Source organism: Coturnix japonica, chromosome Z, assembly GCF_001577835.2.
Source record: "Coturnix japonica isolate 7356 chromosome Z, Coturnix japonica 2.1, whole genome shotgun sequence".
In the NCBI taxonomy this organism is placed as follows: domain Eukaryota; kingdom Metazoa; phylum Chordata; class Aves; order Galliformes; family Phasianidae; genus Coturnix; species Coturnix japonica.
The window spans coordinates 9671891-9691971 of NC_029547.1; the positions used below are offsets into that span (position 1 = coordinate 9671891).

General features: G+C 41.4%; 3 protein-coding genes across 8 annotated transcripts in view; 2 read left to right on the forward strand and 1 right to left on the reverse strand.

Annotated features, from left to right (window-relative positions):
- RAI14 (retinoic acid induced 14) overlaps nucleotides 1–9217 on the forward strand; it is an 85838-nt gene extending 76621 nt beyond the window's left edge. For 3 of the 6 annotated variants that reach the window (XM_015848303.2, XM_015848304.1, XM_032441536.1), the window contains 8 exons: nucleotides 549–635; nucleotides 1262–1339; nucleotides 2394–2454; nucleotides 2796–2914; nucleotides 3425–4951; nucleotides 5754–5903; nucleotides 6912–6977; nucleotides 7230–9217. In XM_015848303.2, coding sequence (XP_015703789.1) covers nucleotides 549–635; nucleotides 1262–1339; nucleotides 2394–2454; nucleotides 2796–2914; nucleotides 3425–4951; nucleotides 5754–5903; nucleotides 6912–6977; nucleotides 7230–7307 — 2166 coding nt within the window. In that variant the 3' untranslated portion in view covers nucleotides 7308–9217. The remainder of the gene's footprint in view (nucleotides 1–548; nucleotides 636–1261; nucleotides 1340–2393; nucleotides 2455–2795; nucleotides 2915–3424; nucleotides 4952–5753; nucleotides 5904–6911; nucleotides 6978–7229) is intronic. The other 3 variants (XM_015848305.2, XM_015848306.2, XM_015848307.2) reach the window with 3 other exon arrangements.
- A 2149-nt stretch (nucleotides 9218–11366) lies between these two features.
- Nucleotides 11367–15677, reverse strand: RAD1 (RAD1 checkpoint DNA exonuclease). Its single transcript, XM_015848313.2, has 5 exons — nucleotides 15352–15677; nucleotides 14341–14449; nucleotides 13074–13332; nucleotides 12219–12317; nucleotides 11367–11957 (listed from the first exon to the last, which is right to left on the reverse strand). Exons 1-5 carry the CDS (start codon nucleotides 15544–15546, stop codon nucleotides 11774–11776), a joined length of 846 nt encoding a protein of 281 aa, XP_015703799.1. The 5' UTR covers nucleotides 15547–15677; the 3' UTR covers nucleotides 11367–11773.
- A 68-nt stretch (nucleotides 15678–15745) lies between these two features.
- On the forward strand, nucleotides 15746–19864 carry BRIX1 (biogenesis of ribosomes BRX1). The gene is made up of 10 exons (XM_015848312.2): nucleotides 15746–15944; nucleotides 16610–16721; nucleotides 17138–17181; nucleotides 17412–17482; nucleotides 17866–17915; nucleotides 18026–18099; nucleotides 18194–18244; nucleotides 18491–18592; nucleotides 19026–19154; nucleotides 19436–19864. Exons 1-10 carry the CDS (start codon nucleotides 15792–15794, stop codon nucleotides 19697–19699), a joined length of 1050 nt encoding a protein of 349 aa, XP_015703798.1. The 5' UTR covers nucleotides 15746–15791; the 3' UTR covers nucleotides 19700–19864.
- Nucleotides 19865–20081: the final 217 nt, after the last annotated feature.

The following is a 20081-nucleotide window of genomic DNA, read 5'->3' on the forward strand; positions in this document are numbered from 1 at the left end:
ACTCTCAGCAGATTTAGACAGTTGAATACATTTCTTACATGCATTATCATGGTGTCTTGTAGCGCAGGTGTCTTGTAGAACTGCTAGTGGCTGGAAATTGCATGAGGATGTGATACGTTGGCTCATTCTTTCTCTGAATGGGGAGGTTCAGTGTTTCAGGGAGCTCAGGCAGAAGCTGAAGGAGAGTGAAGATGGTAATCGTTAAGAATGGCATGACTGGACTAAGAATGAATTTACAGGATTATCTGAGATCACTAGTGCTAAACCTGTTGTCAGCCTTGGCTTTTTCACTAAATCTTGTTTGTTTTCACTGAAGCATGGATTACAGGGGAACACATTCTTATTGTCAGGCATATTTAATATTTTTGTGTTAATAAGGATATAGTCTTTACATAGAAGAAAAAGGAACTGCATGAGCTGCTAAAGTTGATATTAATGTGGGATTTTATTATATTACTATTATTATTATTATTTTTTGTAAAACAACTTGCTCAGACTTTACTAACCAAACTAACAAACTTACCTTTTCTGGCTGGTGGAACTTTCAGCATGATCAAGGCTCTAAATTAAGTTCAGAAAGAAGTGGAACTCCAAAAAAACGCAAAGCCCCACCTCCTCCTATCAGTCCTATGCAGGTAAAGAAAAGACCGATCTTGAGATACTTTCAGGGGATGGAGAGTGTTTTAGCCATTACGTGAATAATGTGGGCTGAATTTGCTCTGTCACTCTTACTGCATAAACCATATTGTGAGTGTTTCTCCTGACATTAAGATGAAGACGTGTATTGGTTAGGTTGACTGAGAAAATCGCTCACAATGTTGAATGGTCTGGAATACAACAGTAGAAGTTTTACTGTACAGGTGCTTCTTCCATCCAAAGTTGAAAGTCTTGTGGTTTTGTAGAGTTGCAGAAGTGAATAATTTTATATTTTTTACATCTATGTACACATATATCCACATTTTTATATGCATATTTACAAAGGACAGTAAAATACTGAAACATATTTATATGGTATCAAAATACAGCTTCACATTTCGGTTTAGTGTTAGTCTTTATCTGTTACAACAGCTACTCTGGAAAAGTGATAGAAAAGAGCACTGAATAATTAAATCTGCTCTTTGAAACTTACCCAGAGTTTTAAGAGTTTTCTTAAATGCAAGGAAAAGTGTTAGTGCACATGTGTATTTCTATACATAGCACATATTGGAGGATTATTCCTATAAATGCATGCATATACTTATTTATATAAAATCTTTTACAGCTTAGTGATTTGTCCTCTCCACGCTCATCAACTTCAACTCCTATGACTGGAAAAGGACAGGCTTTCTTTGCTGACCAAGTATGCAAGATACCAAAGTTCTTTGTTCTTATTAAGTATGGGGGAAGAAAGTGTATTACCTTAATAATTTATTTTGTTGACTGCAGAATGTCCATGAATTAATTAGCTAAGTTTTCGGAAGAGAAAGAATCCAAATCTACAAGGGCTGCTTTGAAGGTAATGCCTTCTATTTATTTCTGTGGAAACAACAGCAGTTACAAAAAGCACGGTATATGGATTCACATCTACAAAACACTGTTTTTCAACACAGTCACCACCATTACCTATGCGTCTGCCAGCCGTGAACAAGCACCTGCATGTCCCACTCATAAAAGTCTGCACCAGCGGATGTGACCCACTGTCACTGACCCCACTGCTGCAGCGTGCCACCCACCACCTCACTGTGCTCACATCCCCTGTTTGGGCTCTAAATGTTTATGTGCCAATGAATGTCAGTGCGTGCCACTTTTTTCCTTATGGAAGAATTCAGTGACACATCTTTTCTGCACCCACACTTTCATGACATCATCAGCCAACATAAGAAAATGGGAGGCATTACTTTCAGAGCAATCCTCATATTTCCATGTAATTTTACAGAGCAGATGTGGATTACTTCAGTGTTTACTGAATATGTAAATAAAATAATTCATAAACTAGTGAAGTGTGTAGGAATATGGTTATGAAAGTATTAATGGTGTGAGAGCTCATTACCTAATACCAGTGAGATGCATGAGATTACGTGATGCAAAAAGCAGAGGCGCATCACAGAAACTCATCAGTCAGATACTAGAATGTGTGCTGTCTGATGTTGTGTTATTTACATACGCTGCAGTATATTGCAGTCATCTATCTCAGGGTCTGCAGCTTTTCAAACTATCTGTGGGACAGCTCACCCAATATCATTAATATTTAATGAATACTGGCCATCTGCCACAATTAAAGAGGACCCCAGAAACAAAAGAAATCCCCTGTGACAGGTTTCTTCCAGCAAGATTTATGGTATCTATATTTATCTTCTGTGAACTGTCCAACTTTTATCTGCTTTCTGTGAAAGTATTTTCTTTTGATGTCTCAGCAGGAAGACTTCAGCTCCTTGCTTCAAGATAATAAAGACAGACTAAGTGACAGCACTGCAGGTACATGATAAAGCTTAATTCTTATTTTCATATTTAATTAAGTGTTTCGATGTTGCGTGGAAAGTTTAAATCTGGTCAGAAATCTTCTGTGCTTTTCCACGTAGGATGTGGGCTCCAATAAGTGTTGGAGCAACATTCTGTAATTTCACAGCCACTTCCCCACTGAAAACTTCCTTGTACTGGTTCACGTCACGTGTTTTGGGGGAGATGTCCATTTGTTCACTGCACTTAATGGCCATGGAAACAAACTGTAAAATTTGAAGTGCAGAGTAACCGTCTGTCTCTGGGATCAGTTCAGCCTTTAAAAGTTTTGGATCTTTTTTTTTTGTTTCACTCCAAAGGTGCTGATAGTTTGTTGGATGTGAGTTCTGAAACTGAACAGCAAGATCTACTCATGCTGATGCAAGCAAAAATCGCTTCTTTGACATTACACAATAAGGAACTCCAGGACAAATTACAGGTAGGGTGTTTTGTGCTGTTGTAATGCTCTGCCAGTCTTTTAGCAGAAAAAGAGCTCCTAACCAATTCAAAGAGATGTGCTGTGAAGGTTAAAACAGCTTGTGGTGTTAAGGTCATGGAAGTGCTCTGCTCTGGAAGGATTAGAATTAGTGTTTAGATCTTCTCATTTTTACCTTTGTTCACTACAATAATTGCATTCTAAAATACACTGATAAGAATCGTGTTAGCAGAATTCTAATTTGTGTAGCTTTGATTATTAGTCTGTGTAGATCAATACAGACTTTCAGAAGATGCTATTAGTTACTGCCTTTGCCATCCATCACTGTAGATGTTTAAATGGGATCAGCTGGATTTTGAGTTCTCCTGAAGATTCCTTCTGTTGTGTTTTAATTACCCGCTCTGTAGGATGCAGCAAGAATTCCTTGCTTACTCTGTTATAATAAAGGGAAAACGAAAAGAACAGCGTGTATTTCTTTTAATCATGCATTTGTTTGGATTTATTTTTGCACAGGAAAGAACACCTAAAGATGTGGATTCTACTATAGATTCTTATCATTCAACCCAAAGAGAGTTTGATCAAACAGCAGATAAGCAAAGCGAGTTCTCAGCTCAGGAGCTTAAGTCTACCGTAAATGCTACCCAGTCTCAAGAAAAGTTGACAAGCCCCAGTGAAATAAAAATAAAGTACCTCCAGGAGGATTTAAAGGATGCACAGAGGAAATTGGAGAATTCTGAAACCAAAAGAAAGCACTTAGAAGCTCAGGTCCAGTCTAGAGTCCCAGAAGCAGGTTACTTAAATAACGCAGACATCTCAGAAAATGGCTCTGATTCTAACCTGAAAACCCAAGAAACTCAGAACAAGTACGAAGAAGCAGCAAAGGAGGTTTTAAATGTACAAAAGCAAGTGAAACTGGGTCTTGTTTCCTCTGAAAGTGAAGAAGCTTGTTCTGAGCTGAGTAAGTTGAAGGTTACATGTGAAGAAGTTGAAATGCTTAGGCAAGAGTTGAAGAGAGCCTTGGAGGAAGCTGAAAGACAAAAAGAGAAAGTGAGAGAACTACAGAAAAAGTTTGAAGAAAGAGAGCAGAATGTTACAAGCAAATTGACTGTGGAAGAATGTGAGGAATTAAAGAATTCATACTGTTCAGTTATTGATAACATGAATCAGGAGAAAGCACTGTTGATTGAGAAGTACAAAGAAGGGCAAGAGGAAATTAAAAGGCTACAGGACAAGCTGACAAATCAGACACATTTAGAATCTAGCGCTGAATCCGGAGAAATGAAAGATGCAATGCACAGAATGATAGAGGAGCTCAACAGACAACTTAGTGAATTGTCCCAGCTGTACAAAGAAGCGCAAGCAGAGCTTGAAGATTATAGGAAAAGAAAGACTCTAGATGATGTAGCTGCAGACTACATACATAGAGATGAGCACGAGAATCTGATGGAGGTAGCAAATTCTTTGAAATGCAAAGCAGAGAATGAGTTACTAGAAATGAAAACCCAGTACGTAAAAGTATTAGATGAAGCAGAAGAGCTAAAACAGCAGTTAGACACTCAGAAACAAAACTCATTCCCAATTGCTGAACACCAGCAGGTGATGAATGCACTTAGAAATACACTAAAGGAAATGGAAGAAGAAATAAATGAGCTCAAGGAATTACTTACCAACAAGGAAAGTGAAATAAGAAATCTACAGAAGGAATTATTAGAAGAAAAAGCTGCAATTAATGAAGCAATGGTACCCAGGGCTGCATATGAAAAACTCCAGTCTTCATTAGAAGGTGAAGTTAGTATTTTGTCATCGAAACTGAAGGATGTAATCAAAGAGAAGGAAAATGTGTCATTAGATGTTATGCAACTGAGAAATGAAGTTTTGCATTTGAAAGAAGAGAAGGAAGGTATGCATAATCTGCTTGAAGCAAAGGAACGGGAGGTGAGTGGTCTTCACCAAAAGTATCGTCAGGCTCAAGAAGATCTTCTAGAAATGAAAAGATACTCTGAAAGCTCATCAAAGCTAGAAGAGGATAAAGATAAAAAGGTTAGTGATTGACTGCAGTGGTGGAGAAGGTACATGAATTCAGACTACAAAATATCAGATGGGTCATGAGTTACCGTAACTCTGTATTGTGTCAGTAGTCACAGAGTGAAGAAAAAATCTCTATTTTGACAGTACTGCCCCTCAGATTTTAGCCAAAGGAGTTTTTCTTGGACATATTTTGACTTTTTAGTTATCTTCCATCCCTGTAGAGATGCATGTATTTCAATTTGTGTCTTTTAAGTTCTTTTCAGATCAGGTTTGCAGTTTTCATGTAACTGAAGTCAAAGAAGTGTAATGTACAGCAAGAAGAGGTTTCTGAGGAGATGAGGAAACACAGGATAACCAAAAAAAAACAAACAAACCCAGCAGAAATCAACTATTTTAAGTTTACTGAATCCTGACATGGATCAGGCTCTATCAACACAATGACTGTTTTTCCTTGCAACCTCTGCATCTGTAAACATTTGTTTATGAAAAGATTTGTGTTTTGCAAGTTGTGGATAGCCTGTCTCTTTGCAAGTTGCTGTCTTGTGTTTAAAAGCAACATCTGCTAAGGTGGCAAATACAGCCTTTATAAATAATGCTCAGATTTCAGGGCAGTACATACATTTTGAATGACTGCTGTGAGTGAGGTAGAGAAGCGTTATAATTCTTTGCTTACACAATGTCTCTGTTTGTCCACTGAGTTTTCACCTTTCCCCAGCTCTTTCAGTTCATGTCCAAAATATCTGACAGAATAAGATTAATGAGAATATAGAATGTATTTAAGCATTTAATGAAAACCTCTTTTTCGCCTTTCTAGATCAATGAAATGTCCAAGGAAGTCAGCAAATTAAAAGAAGCTTTGAACAGCCTTTCTCAGCTTTCCTACTCAACCAGTGCCCCCAAAAGACAAAGTCAGCAGCTGGAGGCATTACAGCAACAAGTGAAGCAGCTGCAAAACCAACTGACTGTAAGTGTGATAATTCACAAACCCACCCTCACTCTCAGCTCTCTGTAGATGTGCACACCATTCTACTATTTTTAAGAGCTTGCCCATCCAAAGTAGCGTTATCACTCATTTTAGAGGAGATGAGAAGAAGGTATTCCTGGCTTTTCAGGAAGAAAAGCAGGCAGATGAAGGAATTAATGTGCATATAGTCCAGGAAAAAATAAATCCCTTGCAGTGGGGAGAAATAATGAGGTTGATAGCTAATAGGTATATAGCATCCTGTCACTGTAGAGGCCTGTGGGTGTCTCTTGTTCCAGTCAGGTCATGTCTGTAAAGAGCCTTCATTTCCTGTTGCTCAAGGGCCAGGAAAGCAGTGTGAAGTGCAGATGCACAGTGTGTTAGGGGGGTGGGTAGGATTTAAAATAGGACAGAAGCATTTGTTCCTTCTCTTACACTGGCTTTCCCAACGGCATCTGTCCAAACATTTATTTGGAAAGACTGCTTCTGGTATGTGTTATTCTTATCATGACGAAGAAGGCTGGATTTCCCTCTTTGAACGTATAGTAGTTAACAGGATTTAATGGATTAAGACATTTGGAAGTATCTCTTTCCCCAGGAAGGCATTTGCTGACAGAGGGGTTACTGACATTAGGAAAAGACTCCACTGCAGCCAAGGGTTGGTTTGTCAGAATACTGTCATCTCTCCTCTGCTTTGTTTTCTGATAAACTTATAAACAGAGTATGTTCTCGTTTCACATCTTTACATCAGTGATTCTTACCACTGATACCATCTTACCATTTTCTGGTTGGTACAGTATGAGGCAGGTACAATTACAGCATTTCTGTGGACTGTTTCCCAGCAAATGATGTCTGGTGCAGCTGCCAGCACACAAGAGCGTTTGAGATGGTTTTACACGCTCGCATTAGATGATCACCTATATTTTTTGCAGAGCTCCATACATCTGAGTGGGGATTTCTGAATTTAGCCATTCTGAATGCTTTGTGACTTTCTGCTTAACTGTTTTCTAGGAAACAAAGAAACAACATCAGGAAACGGTGTCAGTTTACAGGATGCATCTTCTCTATGCTGTGCAGGTAAGGCTCGGTGTTACTGGTTACGCAGTGTTGGTATTTTATTGCCAGATGTTTCTGCTGTAGAACTATTAAGAACACTGCAGGCTATATTAAAGATGTACCGCCCCAAGCATTTGACTGTTTAAGCACAGATGTGTCACTGCTGTCTTGGGAAATTGATGTAATGACCTTAGAAATAGTTTGCAAATCGCTCTAAGGAGCCACAAAATATTTCCACTCAATCATCTTTTCTTCTTTTCTTCCCTTGTCCAGGGTCAAATGGATGAAGATGTCCAGAAGGTGCTTAAACAAATTTTATCCATGTGCAAAAGCCAATCGCAGAAGAAGTAAACAAAAAAAGCAAATCTCCCCATTTCTATTAATGCTGTTATGGGTGTTTATCTAGATTTGCCTTAACGTAAGACTTAAAATTGGCAATTTGCTGCTTTTTTGTTGTTGTGTTGTTTGCGAGGTGGATTTGTTTGTCTGTCTCTACTACTTTCCATGTGCATCTGCATTAGCAGTAACTAAACACATGCCTGCTTTTCATATCCAAAATGCAAGTATGTTCTTCAGACTTAGGCCACTCCATGTCATGTTTACTCTGAAAGTACTTTCTAGCTTCCTCCAAGAGGGAGGTTAATCTGGAGGCAAGCGCTCGTGTCACCTGGATAACGGTGAAATTCTCCATAAGGACTCCTGCACTGTGTATAAGCTGCATCTTGTTAATGGGGATATTTTATTTGCTTGATGGTGCAGCACTTAGATTCCAGACATTTTGCCACATGCAGTCTCTGGCAGAGCAGAAGTGAGCCTTGCAGCAGCGAGCAAAAGTAGATCTTCATGGTGAGCCAGAACATCCAACAGCTCTACTTAGTAACCTAATTTTATTTAAGACTAGCACACCGTAATGTGGCTGTCCCAATCCATCCAATGCACTGAGTACTCAAAAGTCCTACCATGCTTCATAATTTCCTTGAACTAAAACTATTTCAAAAGGTAAAATAAGTAGTTTATTGAAGTTGTCTGTACAAACAACTAATTATAATAGGTTTAGCTATCTATGCAAGTGTTGCCGTGAAGCTCAGGAACAAAACCAGAACATATACTTTAGACAAGGGATTCTAGTGAACACAGGATGTTTACAGTGAATGTTAATGCCTCGTACTTCCTAACCTCACTTTTGTAAAGATCTTCTCTTCAGTCTATTTTTATTGGCCCTCTAATTAATTTTTTTGTAACTAAACCATTTTTCTACGTAATATTTGCATTAAGCTTATTAACAAATATTTTTAGGTAATTGTGTATTAGAAATTCTTTTTATACCCCCAAGTATTCAGTAATAGCGAAGCACAGAGAAGTGCTCTCAGTTTGAACAAGATCTATACAGAATAACCGACCTGTCTGTCAGTGTGGTCCAGAGCAGTGAGGTATAAAATGCAGTTCAGCCTCATGTGGCAACAAGTGTAGAAATTATAGGAGGAGAACTCCAAAAGACTCAGAAATCCCTGTATGATGTTTCTAGAGGCCAGGGGCAGCAAGAATCTTTTGTCAGCACTTTCAGATTTAGAAGTCAAATAAAAAAATGCCCAGTGTGGTTTCGTATGAAATTATGGAAGACGTTTTCTAATCACACACTGTGTTTGAGGTGCCATTTGACCGATCTTGCAGCTTCACTGTGCTGTTTGTTTTCTCCCTGCTGGTGGATGCATCTCTACTAGAGAAATCTCCAGAGCTGTATGACCTGTGAAGTTAATATAGAGTCATAACAGGACAAGAGCCAGCGGTGCCAGAGGCTGGCTGGACTTATAGTGCACTTATATCAGATAATTCCCAACCCTGGCAAAACTGAATTGGATTTTTAAAACAAATTAACAAGCAAAACGAGCCTTTACATCAGTTAGACCTTGGTGTTACTTTTCTTGGGTGGTTTAACTAGTGCCTGCTTGTTTTGGACAGTATTTTCTAGTTAGGTGGTTTTGAAAATGCTCCAAAGAAATGTGAAAAGAATTTTGCTGCAGCACTTGAGAATGAACAGCAGAATTGTAAGCATGCTACTGCTGCAAAGTATCAGACTCGGTGAACCATTTTGTAGGTTGCCTGGCGGGTTTTAGTCTTCTACCTTGTTTTGGTTTGTATATTTATTACAATTATCTTTGTGGAATACTGAAAATTATACACTACAGCATAGCAAGTTTCTTTATATGTAATTTACAAGAACTTTCCTTATGCAGCAAATAAACTGTTTCCAATTTTTTCCATCCTGGTTCTGTGACTTCAGCTGTTTTTTTTTTTAATTGAGGGAAATTTTGCTACAGTCACTGCTTTACTGTAGTACAAATGTGTCCAATATTCTATGTATCTAAGCATCTCAGTAGTGTATTTCCTTTGAGCAAGAGTGCTGATAGACTGGTGTGCAGAGTAAATACAGTGAGATCACCTGTTGGGCCAGATTTTGAGTCATTTCATATTGTATATTAATGGTTTCATTTCTGATTGCTGCTGGATTACTAAGCTCACACCTCCTGATGTGGATCAGCAGCCACACTGCAGGTCATCATGTAGTGTGTTGTAGAAGCAGGTGGAAAAGCTTCTGTAGGAGCTGTGTGTTAGGCACAGAGCAGCAGCACAGACAGACATGATGTAACCCAGCACAAATTCTGCAGACAGGCACAAAACTGAGTACTATTTTCCGAGCAAATATGAACTGGTGTAAGGTTTGAAGCCAGATCAGTGGCATAAATCCTCTGTGTGCTCTGGTTTTGATCTGCTGCAGGGAGCAGTGAAGTGCTCTGCAAGCAATGGGTCCAGAGTTTGATTGCCTTGAAACTTAACTCTCTCTTTATGAAAATGATTGTTAATGCCATTCTTAGGACTACATGCAGTGGTAAACTGCAGCTAAAAGGGATTTAGAGCTGTGATTTAATAAGTTCCCTGTTTGAGGACGTTTAACACGCAGTGCTTGTAGCTGCAGAAAGCTGCTGCTGGCAGACTGTCGCTGGCAAGTGGAGTGCTTTGTCAGATAGCTGCAAAGAGCCTCGTTCTCCTGAGCTGTGATATCATGGGACCCAGTGATGGGATCCTGGAACAGCATCTCACTGACATCAGGTCTGTCCCTTTGTGGTCCAGGTTTGTGCATTTAGTGCTGGAAATGCCAAGTCCAGGGTCCTGGCATTGGCTTCAGGAGCACAGCATGTCTGTGATACAGCGTGTCACTCCTGAAGCATTTTAAGGCAACACATAGTGATTTACAAACCTTTGGCTGCTCTGTCAGACCTGTTTGATGAGTTTAACACTGGTATTTACACAGTCATCGATTTTTCAGTCCATGATTTTAAAGCTCTGTCCAGGCTCCTGGTGCTGGCCCTCCTCTTGCGCTTTCTGCCAGCCTGAAATGCTCAGACGGTTGGTAATGGGGCCTCCTACCAGAAGCTGGAGATTGGAAACAGGCACAGCTCACTGACCTCACCGCCTCCAGGAGCTCTGCTGTGGGAAGCAGCGCTGTGGGCTGTGCCTGACTGGCCGCCCTGGGAGGCGAGCAGCACCCACACCCACAGCTGTGCTGGGCTGCAGCTGCCACGTGGCTGCGCTGCCCTTCAGCTGAACCAAAGCGCTCCCCGGTGGTGGCTGGGCTGGCAGCGCGAGTGCTCATCTTGCACGTCGTGCCATAACACGGCAAGTGCCTTGTATGTGCCAATGCCCTGTCCAAAAATGTTCGTCTGCTTTCGTATCTCTGAAGCAGGAAGAGCACTGGATTAAGCTGCATTTTCCTAACAAATGTCACCAGGGCACCCCTGGATTGTGGCTGCTTGCAAGGAATGCACCCCTCAGTGCTATGAAAAAGGTAAAAGCATCCTTAGCTCCTCCAGGACAGCTCTAGATCAGTCCTTTCCTCTGTACAGGCAGCCCAGCATTCTGCAAAGTGAGCTTCCAGCAGTGGAAACCCCAACCTTGCAGCACCTGCTGCCTTTCCTGCTAGGGAGCATCAGCATATGTGGGCATAGCCTGACCTGGGCCATCAGCACAGACACTGCATCAGCAGTGCCCACTGGCAGCCCCAAAGGCCAATGGTATCCTGTACGGCATCAGAAGAGGGATGGCCAGCAGGGACAAGGAGGTGATTGTCCCCCTCTACTCTGCTTGTACCCTGCGTCCAGGTCTGGGAACTGCAACACAAGGACATGGAGCTGTTGGAGCAGGTCCAGAAAAGGGCCCCGGTACCCTGGGCAATCTGCTCTGGTACTTGATCTAGCAGTTGGCAACCCTGCCTGTGGCAGGGGGTTGGAACTTGATGGTCCTTGAAGTCCCTTCCAACCTAAGCCATTCTATGATTCTATGATGAGAAGCCCATTGGTTTCACCAAAACACCACGTCACTGTTTGAAAAAAGAAGGCACCTGCGGCTATCATGAAATGAAACTGAGAATGTCATTCTCTTTCAAGACAAATTTGGTAATTGGAATTTAACTGGCTGCTTAACATACAGTTAGAGCTCACACTTCCCCATAAGTAGTTGCTTAGAACAAGACCAAAACAAAAGCCAAAACACAAACAAAAATGACAGCTTCAACATGTGTGGTGTCTGTGACTTTTGGAGATTAATACTACTTTCTGCTTCTTTTCTGTCTCAAGGCTGAGAAACAGCAGCAGGGAATTTATGAAAGAAGACTTAGTATTTTTAATCCCACAGCTGTAAAAAAAAACACATAAAAGTATTATAAACTCTATCTCTCTTTACAGATTTCAGTCAGTATTATAAACTTACAACACTTCACATATTCATGAATATAATACAGATACCAGAATCAGAATATACAGCTACAATTCTGCTTCAGTGATTTCCTCATTGGGGCAACAATAGTATTCTACAAAACAGATCTGTCCATCTTCATTCCTGATCATATATTGCAGTGAAAGAAATCCTCGGTTATCTGTTCGAATTGAGACTTTACAAGACAAAGCCAGTGCCTTTGTAGATGGTTTAAGCAAAGAAATCTTGTACCTGTAGGGGAGAAAAATAGCATTCAAAAACAGCCCATAAGGAGTAGCTGAAATGCTACTCCCATCAAAACTCATCAGAATAACTACAAAGTAATTAGCAACACTATGTGTTAATCTCTTCATGGCGGCTTCATTGGATAGATACTGCTATCACTTTGCTTAGACAAAGAATTTTACTACAGTAACTCATCATCAGCGTTTTTCGCTTTCTGTCATAAATGAATGAGCTGCTACAGAGCGCACTGATCATGGACTTACTGACCTGTTGGTCTGGGTTTGGTTACAGTGGAATGCTTCAATTAAATCTGAATCCTTGGGATAGTCCAGATGTGCACTTCCTGCGTTTCCAAAAGTGGATAACCTGCAAGACAAGAGGCACCATCCCGTAACAACTGACAGCAGTTACAGAAAAATCACAGAATTACAGAGTTGACTGGGATCTAGTTCCAACCCCCCCGCTATAGGCAGGGATACCTCCCACTAGACCAGGATACTCACAGCTACATCCAGCCTGGCTTTGAATGCTTCCGGGGAGGGGGACATCCACAACCTCTCTGGGCAACTTGTTCCAGCTTCACAGTAAATACTTTCTTCTTAATATCTAATCTAAATCTACCCTCTGCCAGTTTAAAGACAATTCCACTCATCCTGTTGATGCACACTGTATAGAAAGTCCCTTCCCAACTTCTGCATAGCCCCCTTCAGGTACTGGAAGGCTGCTATAAGGTCCTGCCAGAGCCTTCTCTTCTTCAGGCTGAAGAATCCCAGCTCTCTCAGCCAATCCCTGTAGGGGAGGTGCATCTCCTACTTGTGTTGAGGGCCCCAAACTGGATACAGTACTCCAGGTGGGGTCTCACAAGAGCACAGTAGAGGGGCAGAATCACCTTCCTTTACCCGCTGGTCACACTTCTCACAATGCAACCCAAGATAGTTGGCCTTCTGGGCTGCAAGCACACATTGCTGGCTCATGTTGAGTCTTTCATCAACCAACACCCCCAGACTCTAATTCTCCTAAGGGCTTTTCCTCTTCACTCTGTAAAATTCCATTTCTCACCAAGGGAAGAGCAAATAGGATGAGCAGGAACATCTGAGTTGAAGTTTAGATAGTTTCTAGTACCTGAAATATGGTTTATCTGGAGACATGGTAATCTGCAGAACTTCACTGGTCATATCAAGTTCAGAAAATGCTTCTCGTAGCCCTTCTGACTGCAGGATAATTTTATTGATGACATTGGTGCTGCAGAAATTAAAGTCTAACAAGTCCTCAGGTTCTTGAGTATTAATTCTGCACACTGTCACTACTCCTCCTTCTTCTAAGAACAACATCAAGGGATAGCCATACCCACGATAACACATCCGAAGAGCTGTTGATGTTCCTGAAAAGGAGTGTGAAATACATGTTGTTCAGAGAATGTCCATCAGGGCATCTTATCACTTCAGGAAATTCAGGTTTTCCTGTCATATAGCTCAACCAAACAAAACTTAACACAGCTTAGCTCGCACTATGGTCGTGAATCTCTTTTTCTTAAACATCTGAATGTTTAGCTTACTAAAATCACAGGGCAGTTCAGGTTTGGGTCTTCAGTTCAGACAGCAGTAACAGCAGAGGAATCTGGAGTTCAACACATAGCTCCAGTGGTAAAGCAGCATGAGAAAGCCCACATCCTTTCACACTACTCCATATGAATATATAGTGCATCCTGCAGGACCCACACAGCTAGCCTAACTATCTTTGTAACAATCTTTCACAGAATCACAGAATTGTAGGGGTTGGAAGGGACCTCTAGAGATCATCGAGTCCAACCCCCCTGCCAAAGCAGGCTCCCTACACCATGTCACACAGGAAGGCATCCAGGCGGGTCTTGAATATCTCCAGAGAAGGAGACTCCACCACCTCCCTGGGCAGCCTGTTCCAGTGCTCCGTGAAAACTTTGCTTGTGAAAACTTCTTTTTGAACACTCCTTAAGTAAGCAGGAAAAAAAAACCTCCCAGGAAACAAAATTTCCCCTTTTTTTTTTTTTTTTTTTTTAAAGGAATATAATTCAACATTTGTGTTGAAGAGCAAAAAGGACCCCATAATAAAAGGGAACACTTTGCTTCTTTTAAGAAATTTTAAGAAATTCCAAGCTGTATCTGTACTCTCTCTCAATGTGATGACTTCTGCTATGGTTCACAGCAATGGGACACTTGTTCAACAAGTACTAAACTGCAGGTTCCAACCTCTTAAGGATGAGAGCTTCCACCCTTGGAAGAGCTTGAGGTAAAGAAGTCAGAAGTTTTACTAAGACTGGATATCTACCTATGGACAAGCACAGGTTTCACTGTGCAATTACAGGCTATACATACACACAGTCAAGGAATATATACATATATATACACTATACCTGGCAAAGAACTGGCTCCAAAAATGGTCAAGCAGTCAAGAAGAACTGCCAAATTGATTCGGAACACGACTGATTCTTCCTGAACATGAAACTCCTGAAAAATTTCCGCCTTTGGGAGAAAAGTAAGAGATGAAAACAGTGAAGCTTTTCCAATTACTTCACAACTTACTCATGTCTTACATTTTCAGTGACTGGGAGATCTCTTCATTTGCTTATAACTACCTAACACATAATCACAGTAATGGAGATGTTTGTTTTCTTAGGTACAAGTGATACGGCACAAGGAAATGATAACAAGTTACACCAGGAGAGGCACAGATTGGGTATGAGGAAGACTCTCCTTCTGAAGAGGGTGATCAACCATTGGACCAGGCTGCTTGGGGCAGTGGTGGAGGTGCTTAAAAAATGTGTGGACGTGGCATTAGGAGACCTGGGTTAATGATAATGAGGAGGTCAGGTTGATGGCTGGACTTAGCATAGAAACATGAAGGTTGGAAAAGACTGCTGAGATCATCTAGTCCAACCATCAGCCATCCCCACAAGACTCCTTAAACCACGTCCTTCAGTGCTACATCTCCTCATTTCTGGACACCTCTGGGGACAATGACTTCAATTCCCTGGGTAGTCTGTTCCAACACCTCTCCACTCTTTCTGAGAATAAGTTTTTCCTTACGTACAACATGAACCTCCCCTGGAACAACTGGATACCATTACCTCTCATCCCATCAAGGTCTTTTCCAACATGAATGATTTTATGATCTGTCTATGGCAGGATTTGACAATGTGACTGTTCCCAACCACTATATGATTAATTAATGGCCACATTCTAATCACTGCATCTTCCTCACATTAGCTTCTGCAAATACTCTATGGCTTTACTAAAGCTTCCCCTTCCCCACAGCTCATCTTCTGTACACCAGTTCTACCACATCACTTATTCGAGTCCCTAACGCTGCTACCAGCCCCTTCTCACCGTTAACCACGGGAAGCAGCTCAGCCTCCAGACCCTACCTGGATAAACGCATTGGCCTGAATGCATTTGGCATCCTCTACAGTCACCCGAAGCCCGTTGTCTGTGGCGAAGCAAGTGGCATGATCCTGGAAGTGGACGGCCCTAAGGAGGCTGGACAGATTGCGGGCGTTATCCAGGCTGGCCGTCAGGACGTACTGCTCGCTGCTGCCGGGGGACTGCGTGGAGAACGGCATGGCCGGCTCCTGGAGCCCAACGGGACCGGACCGGGCCTACCGCGGCCTAACGGGACCGGACCGGGCCTAGCGCGGCCTGACGGGACCGGACCGGGCCTACCGCGGCCTAACGGGACCGGACTGGCCTAGCGCGGCCTACACGGGCCTACAGGGGCCTGAAGCCACGGCTATCAGCTGCGCCGGCGCTTCCGGTGGCGCGGCGAGCGGGCGGAAGTGCGAGGTGCGCACGGCGCGGTGTCTGTAAGATGGCGGTGTCCAAGAGGAAGCGTGAGCTGCCGGCTGCTGCGAGGCCGAAGAAGCGAGTGAAGGCGGCTCCGGCTGCGAACGAGGCCACCGCTAAGGCTGCCCCGGACGGAGCGGCCCCGGAGGAGTACAGCATCCCGGCGCCGGTCTCTCAGGTAGCGGCGGGGCGCGTTGGGGCCCAGCTGGGCGGCGCTGGGAGTCGGGGCGCTGAGGGGAGCTCAGGCACTGCGCGGGTTGTGAGGGCTGTAACAGTCTAATTATGTTACTGCAAACAGAAGCAGCGTCCTGGGAAGCGGTTCCATTCTAATTATGTTACTGCAAACAGAAATAGCGTCCTGGGAAGCGCTGACAAAAAAGCGCTGTTCTGGCCGATCGATTCAGCTGTATTACCACAATCTAGAAACGCCTTCAGTTGAGTTCTATGCAGACGATTTTATGGATGATGAGTGTGCTTGGTGTCGGAGTTGCTCTGAGGAGCCTCAGGAATGGCTGTAGTTGCTGCTGCTTCTCGTTGAAGCACATTGCGGCCCGAGCCCGCAGCACATGTTCATCTGAAGGCAGCCTGTGCCTCTGCCGGGCCCTCTTATTAAAACATCCATTGTGTGCGGAGTTCTTAATGTTGTTATGTGCCTTTTGTATATATGCGTTGCAGTGAGCAGTAATGTCAGAAGTCGAACCTTTGCGGAGTTTCTGTGCGGGTGATGAGATTGCTATGAATGTTCTTGCTCATCTTTTCTGTTGCTGCGGTTCAAATGGGTGTTGTTGTAAGAAACTTTAAGAAAATTAAGGTTTTTGTTTAACGCTTTTGTCTGTTTTTTAGGGTAAATGGAAGAACAAGGAGCGGGTGCTTATTTTCTCCTCTCGTGGGATTAATTTCAGAACAAGGCACCTAATGCAAGACCTGAGAACGCTGATGCCTCATTCTAAAGCAGGTAGGGCTGAGTGTTATCCGTAGTGCATTTGCAGAGTGACCTCAAACCAAGTATTTCTGAGAATCTGGTACTGACTGATTGTGAATAATGGGACATATAAAATGTAGTCTGAATATCTGTTACAGTGCAGAAAAGCGTCATAGGACACATTCTAGAATTCGGAAAATACATGATAACAAACCAGGCTTATTCAGTTTCAATTGGATTGAACAAATGATTGAAGCCAGGAATTGGACTCCATGATCCTTGTGGAACTTTTGCAACTCAGGATATTCTGTGATAGCATGACGTGGCTAAAAAGCCCTTGGTAGCTGATCTTCCATTCACAGCCAGTAAAAACTCGTGCAAACACCGTTATAAAATGTTGTTGTTTAATTATGTGTTCAGGCCTTCTCAACGTTGTTTTTGTCTTCCAGATACTAAAATGGACCGTAAAGACAAGCTGTTTGTAATTAATGAGGTAATTCTGGTTTTAATCTTTATTTTCTGTGAGCAAGAGGCAACCAAGCTCAAAACATCTCTTTTTAGTTGTAGAGTTGTGTAACTTCATAGCTGAAAATTGATACTGAAAAGGTGGTGATGCCAAAAGAAAGCTGTCTTTTGGTTAAGAGACATTAGAAATTAATATGGAAAATTTCTGAAGCTGTCTTCATGACTGCATAAATAACCCTTTTGATATGTCTTGTGTAGGTGTGTGAAATGAAAAACTGTAATAAGTGCATCTTCTTTGAAGCTAAAAAGAAACAAGATCTTTATATGTGGTAAGTAAATACCATGTTTTGTTTGTTAATTGCATTTGTATACATAACTGGCAATGCTTCTGCCTAAAGTTTGTTACCGTAATAGTGAGGCTTCTTCAAATACTGCTTAGTTTAAAGTCGTAAAGAATACTGCTCTTCTGCTGTATGTAGTACAAACTTAAAACATGTAGTGGGTTCCACAGACCAGTTTACTAAAACTTCTTACAGAATTGTTTAGAAAGCAAGTATGCATAAGTATCCTAAAGGATATCCTAAAAGTGCTGCTATAAAAGTGACTGAGATTACTTCCTTACAGAAATGATTTGTTGGAGTGTACTGTAGATATCCAGCACAAGTTCATGGCTGCTCTTAAGGTTTTTTTCTCTCATGTCTCTGTTCTGCAGGCTTTCAAATACTCCACAGGGACCATCAGCTAAATTCTTAGTGCAGAACAGTAAGTTGTTTGATATTACTATGTTTAGATTCTTACTTTCTTGTCTATTTAACTTTGTCTAAGTAATAAAATGTGGTTTTTTTTATATAAAAAAAATAAAAAATTACTAGTTCACACGCTGGCAGAATTGAAGATGACAGGAAACTGCTTAAGAGGCTCACGGCCCCTTCTGTCCTTTGATCCAGTAAGTATAGTTCTTATGAACATGTAATACATTAAATATTTACATTACTTGTGCATTTAAGTTTGTATCTAAAATGTGATTTTTGCCATTGTAGACTTTCGACAAGGAGCCACACTATGCCTTGCTGAAGGAGTTGTTTATTCAGGTCAGTATGTAGCATGGACATCATCTTTTGTAAGTTATTTTAATTTCTCTTTTTGTACCCCCATACAAATCGTACACTTCGGAGTCTGCAGAAAATGCTCAAAAGAATTAGGGTTGTTCTTAAAGTCACTTGGACTCTTGTCCTTAAGCTTATTTTATGTAATCTGGAATCAGAGACTTTGTAACTTAAATTAATGCTTGTCCCTTTACAACTACAGTTACTGAGAAGTGCTGCTTTTTATTTCAGATATTTAGTACACCACAGTATCATCCCAAAAGCCAGCCTTTTGTAGATCATGTTTTCACGTTCACCGTCACAGACAAGAGAATATGGTTTCGAAATTACCAGGTTAGTGGTCTTTTTCAGCTCTTTCAGTGGTGCTCAATGGAGTAACTATATCAAATCCATTAATTACAGTAAAACAAGAAGAATAATTATTTATAGAACGTGCCTTTTCCTGTTTCTCTGGAGTTAATTTGTTTCGGTTCTGTCTAGTTCTGCTTGCTCTCTGTTAGTTGTGGTTCTGTGAGTCTCTTAATAAGAGGAATTGGTAGTGAAAGCCTAAGCTTCACTTGACTTTTAAATTCACTTGGTGCTTTATTCCAAAGTGTGTTGCTGCTTACTTTCTGAGGAATTCACAGATGTGTGGGATTCTAAAATGCTTGCTTGACCCAAACAGAACATAAAGAATTGTGTTTGTAAAAGTGTGGCTTATAAACAAGGTCATATACATTGATTCAATCAATTTGAAATAAAGTATTTTTATTTTTTTTTACTGCAGATAATAGAAGAGGATGCATCTCTAGTAGAAATTGGGCCTCGTTTTGTCCTGAATCTCATAAAAATCTTCCAGGGTAGCTTTGGAGGACCAACTCTGTATGAGAATCCCTATTATCAGTCCCCAAACATGGTAAGGAGCCTTGTCTTCTCTTCAGCAGTTACTTTGAAAGCTGCAAGCTGTGTGTATAGGAGAACCATATGTGCCTTCTCCTGAATCTCTTTGTAGTGCCTTAACTGTTGGAGAACAGGGTGATTGGGCAAAAATGGAATGAATACAAAATTCCTGTCAGTGGAAAAGTAACACTATGTGGTGGATTTTGACAATTAAGCAGAGATCCAGCCTGTTATAATATCTGGTTTCTTACATGTTGCTTATTTGAAATGTTCTATTTTAAATCTTTATTTTTGTAGCACCGACGGTTGATAAGACTGTCAATAGCTGCTAAGTTTAAGGAGAAACATCAAGTGAAAGAAGTACAAATGATGAAGAAGAAGGAGAGTAAAGTGCTTATTGAAGAGGATCCCACTGAAGTGGTCTTTGAAACTCCAGCTGAAGAAAAGCCAGTGGAAATACAGCTTGTGAAACCAGAGTCAAAGGCAATTGTAAAAGATAAAAGGAAACCGCGCAAGGTTCAGAGGAAGAAGCAGAAAAAGCTTTTCAGAACTGAAGCATAAGCCGAGAAGTTACAGATGGAGATGCCAAAGTCATCTTTTAGTCTAATGTAGCTATATTAAATATTTCTTAGCTACATTGACAGAATATTGGGGATACTTGTTTTCTACTGGTAAAACTAACTGGATTTCAGTTCTAAGTAAATAAATATCAGTTTCTTTATTGAATTTGTGCGTTTTTTATTGTCTCTGAGAGGATTCTGGGTTTTAAAAAACATGAAAATGGGAGATGTGAAATAGGAATATTTGGAATTCCTTGCTTTTGGTAATTGCCCATCGTGCCTCCCCTGCTCTGTGCCCATCACACCCACAGCCCTCAGCCATCCCTCACACACCTCCCTCTGCACACCCCGCCCATCGCACGTCTCCTGCCGCCCGGCCCCGC

What these genes read in the sequence shown, in the direction of transcription:
- RAD1 (XM_015848313.2), bottom strand. Translation starts at nt 15,546, where the DNA reads ATGCCGTTCTCCACGCAGTCCCCCGGCAGCAGCGAGCAGTACGTCCTG. An exon ending in TGGAGCCAGTTCTTTGCCAG is followed by an intron (nt 13,333 to 14,340) that starts GTATAGTGTATA and finishes ACTCCTTTTCAG; the next exon opens with GAACATCAACAGCTCTTCGG. An exon ending in CCAGATAAACCATATTTCAG is followed by an intron (nt 12,318 to 13,073) that starts GTACTAGAAACT and finishes CTTGTCTTGCAG; the next exon opens with GTTATCCACTTTTGGAAACG.
- BRIX1 (XM_015848312.2), top strand. Translation starts at nt 15,792, where the DNA reads ATGGCGGTGTCCAAGAGGAAGCGTGAGCTGCCGGCTGCTGCGAGGCCG. An exon ending in TGAAGGAGTTGTTTATTCAG is followed by an intron (nt 18,245 to 18,490) that starts GTCAGTATGTAG and finishes TTTTTATTTCAG; the next exon opens with ATATTTAGTACACCACAGTA. An exon ending in TATGGTTTCGAAATTACCAG is followed by an intron (nt 18,593 to 19,025) that starts GTTAGTGGTCTT and finishes TTTTTACTGCAG; the next exon opens with ATAATAGAAGAGGATGCATC.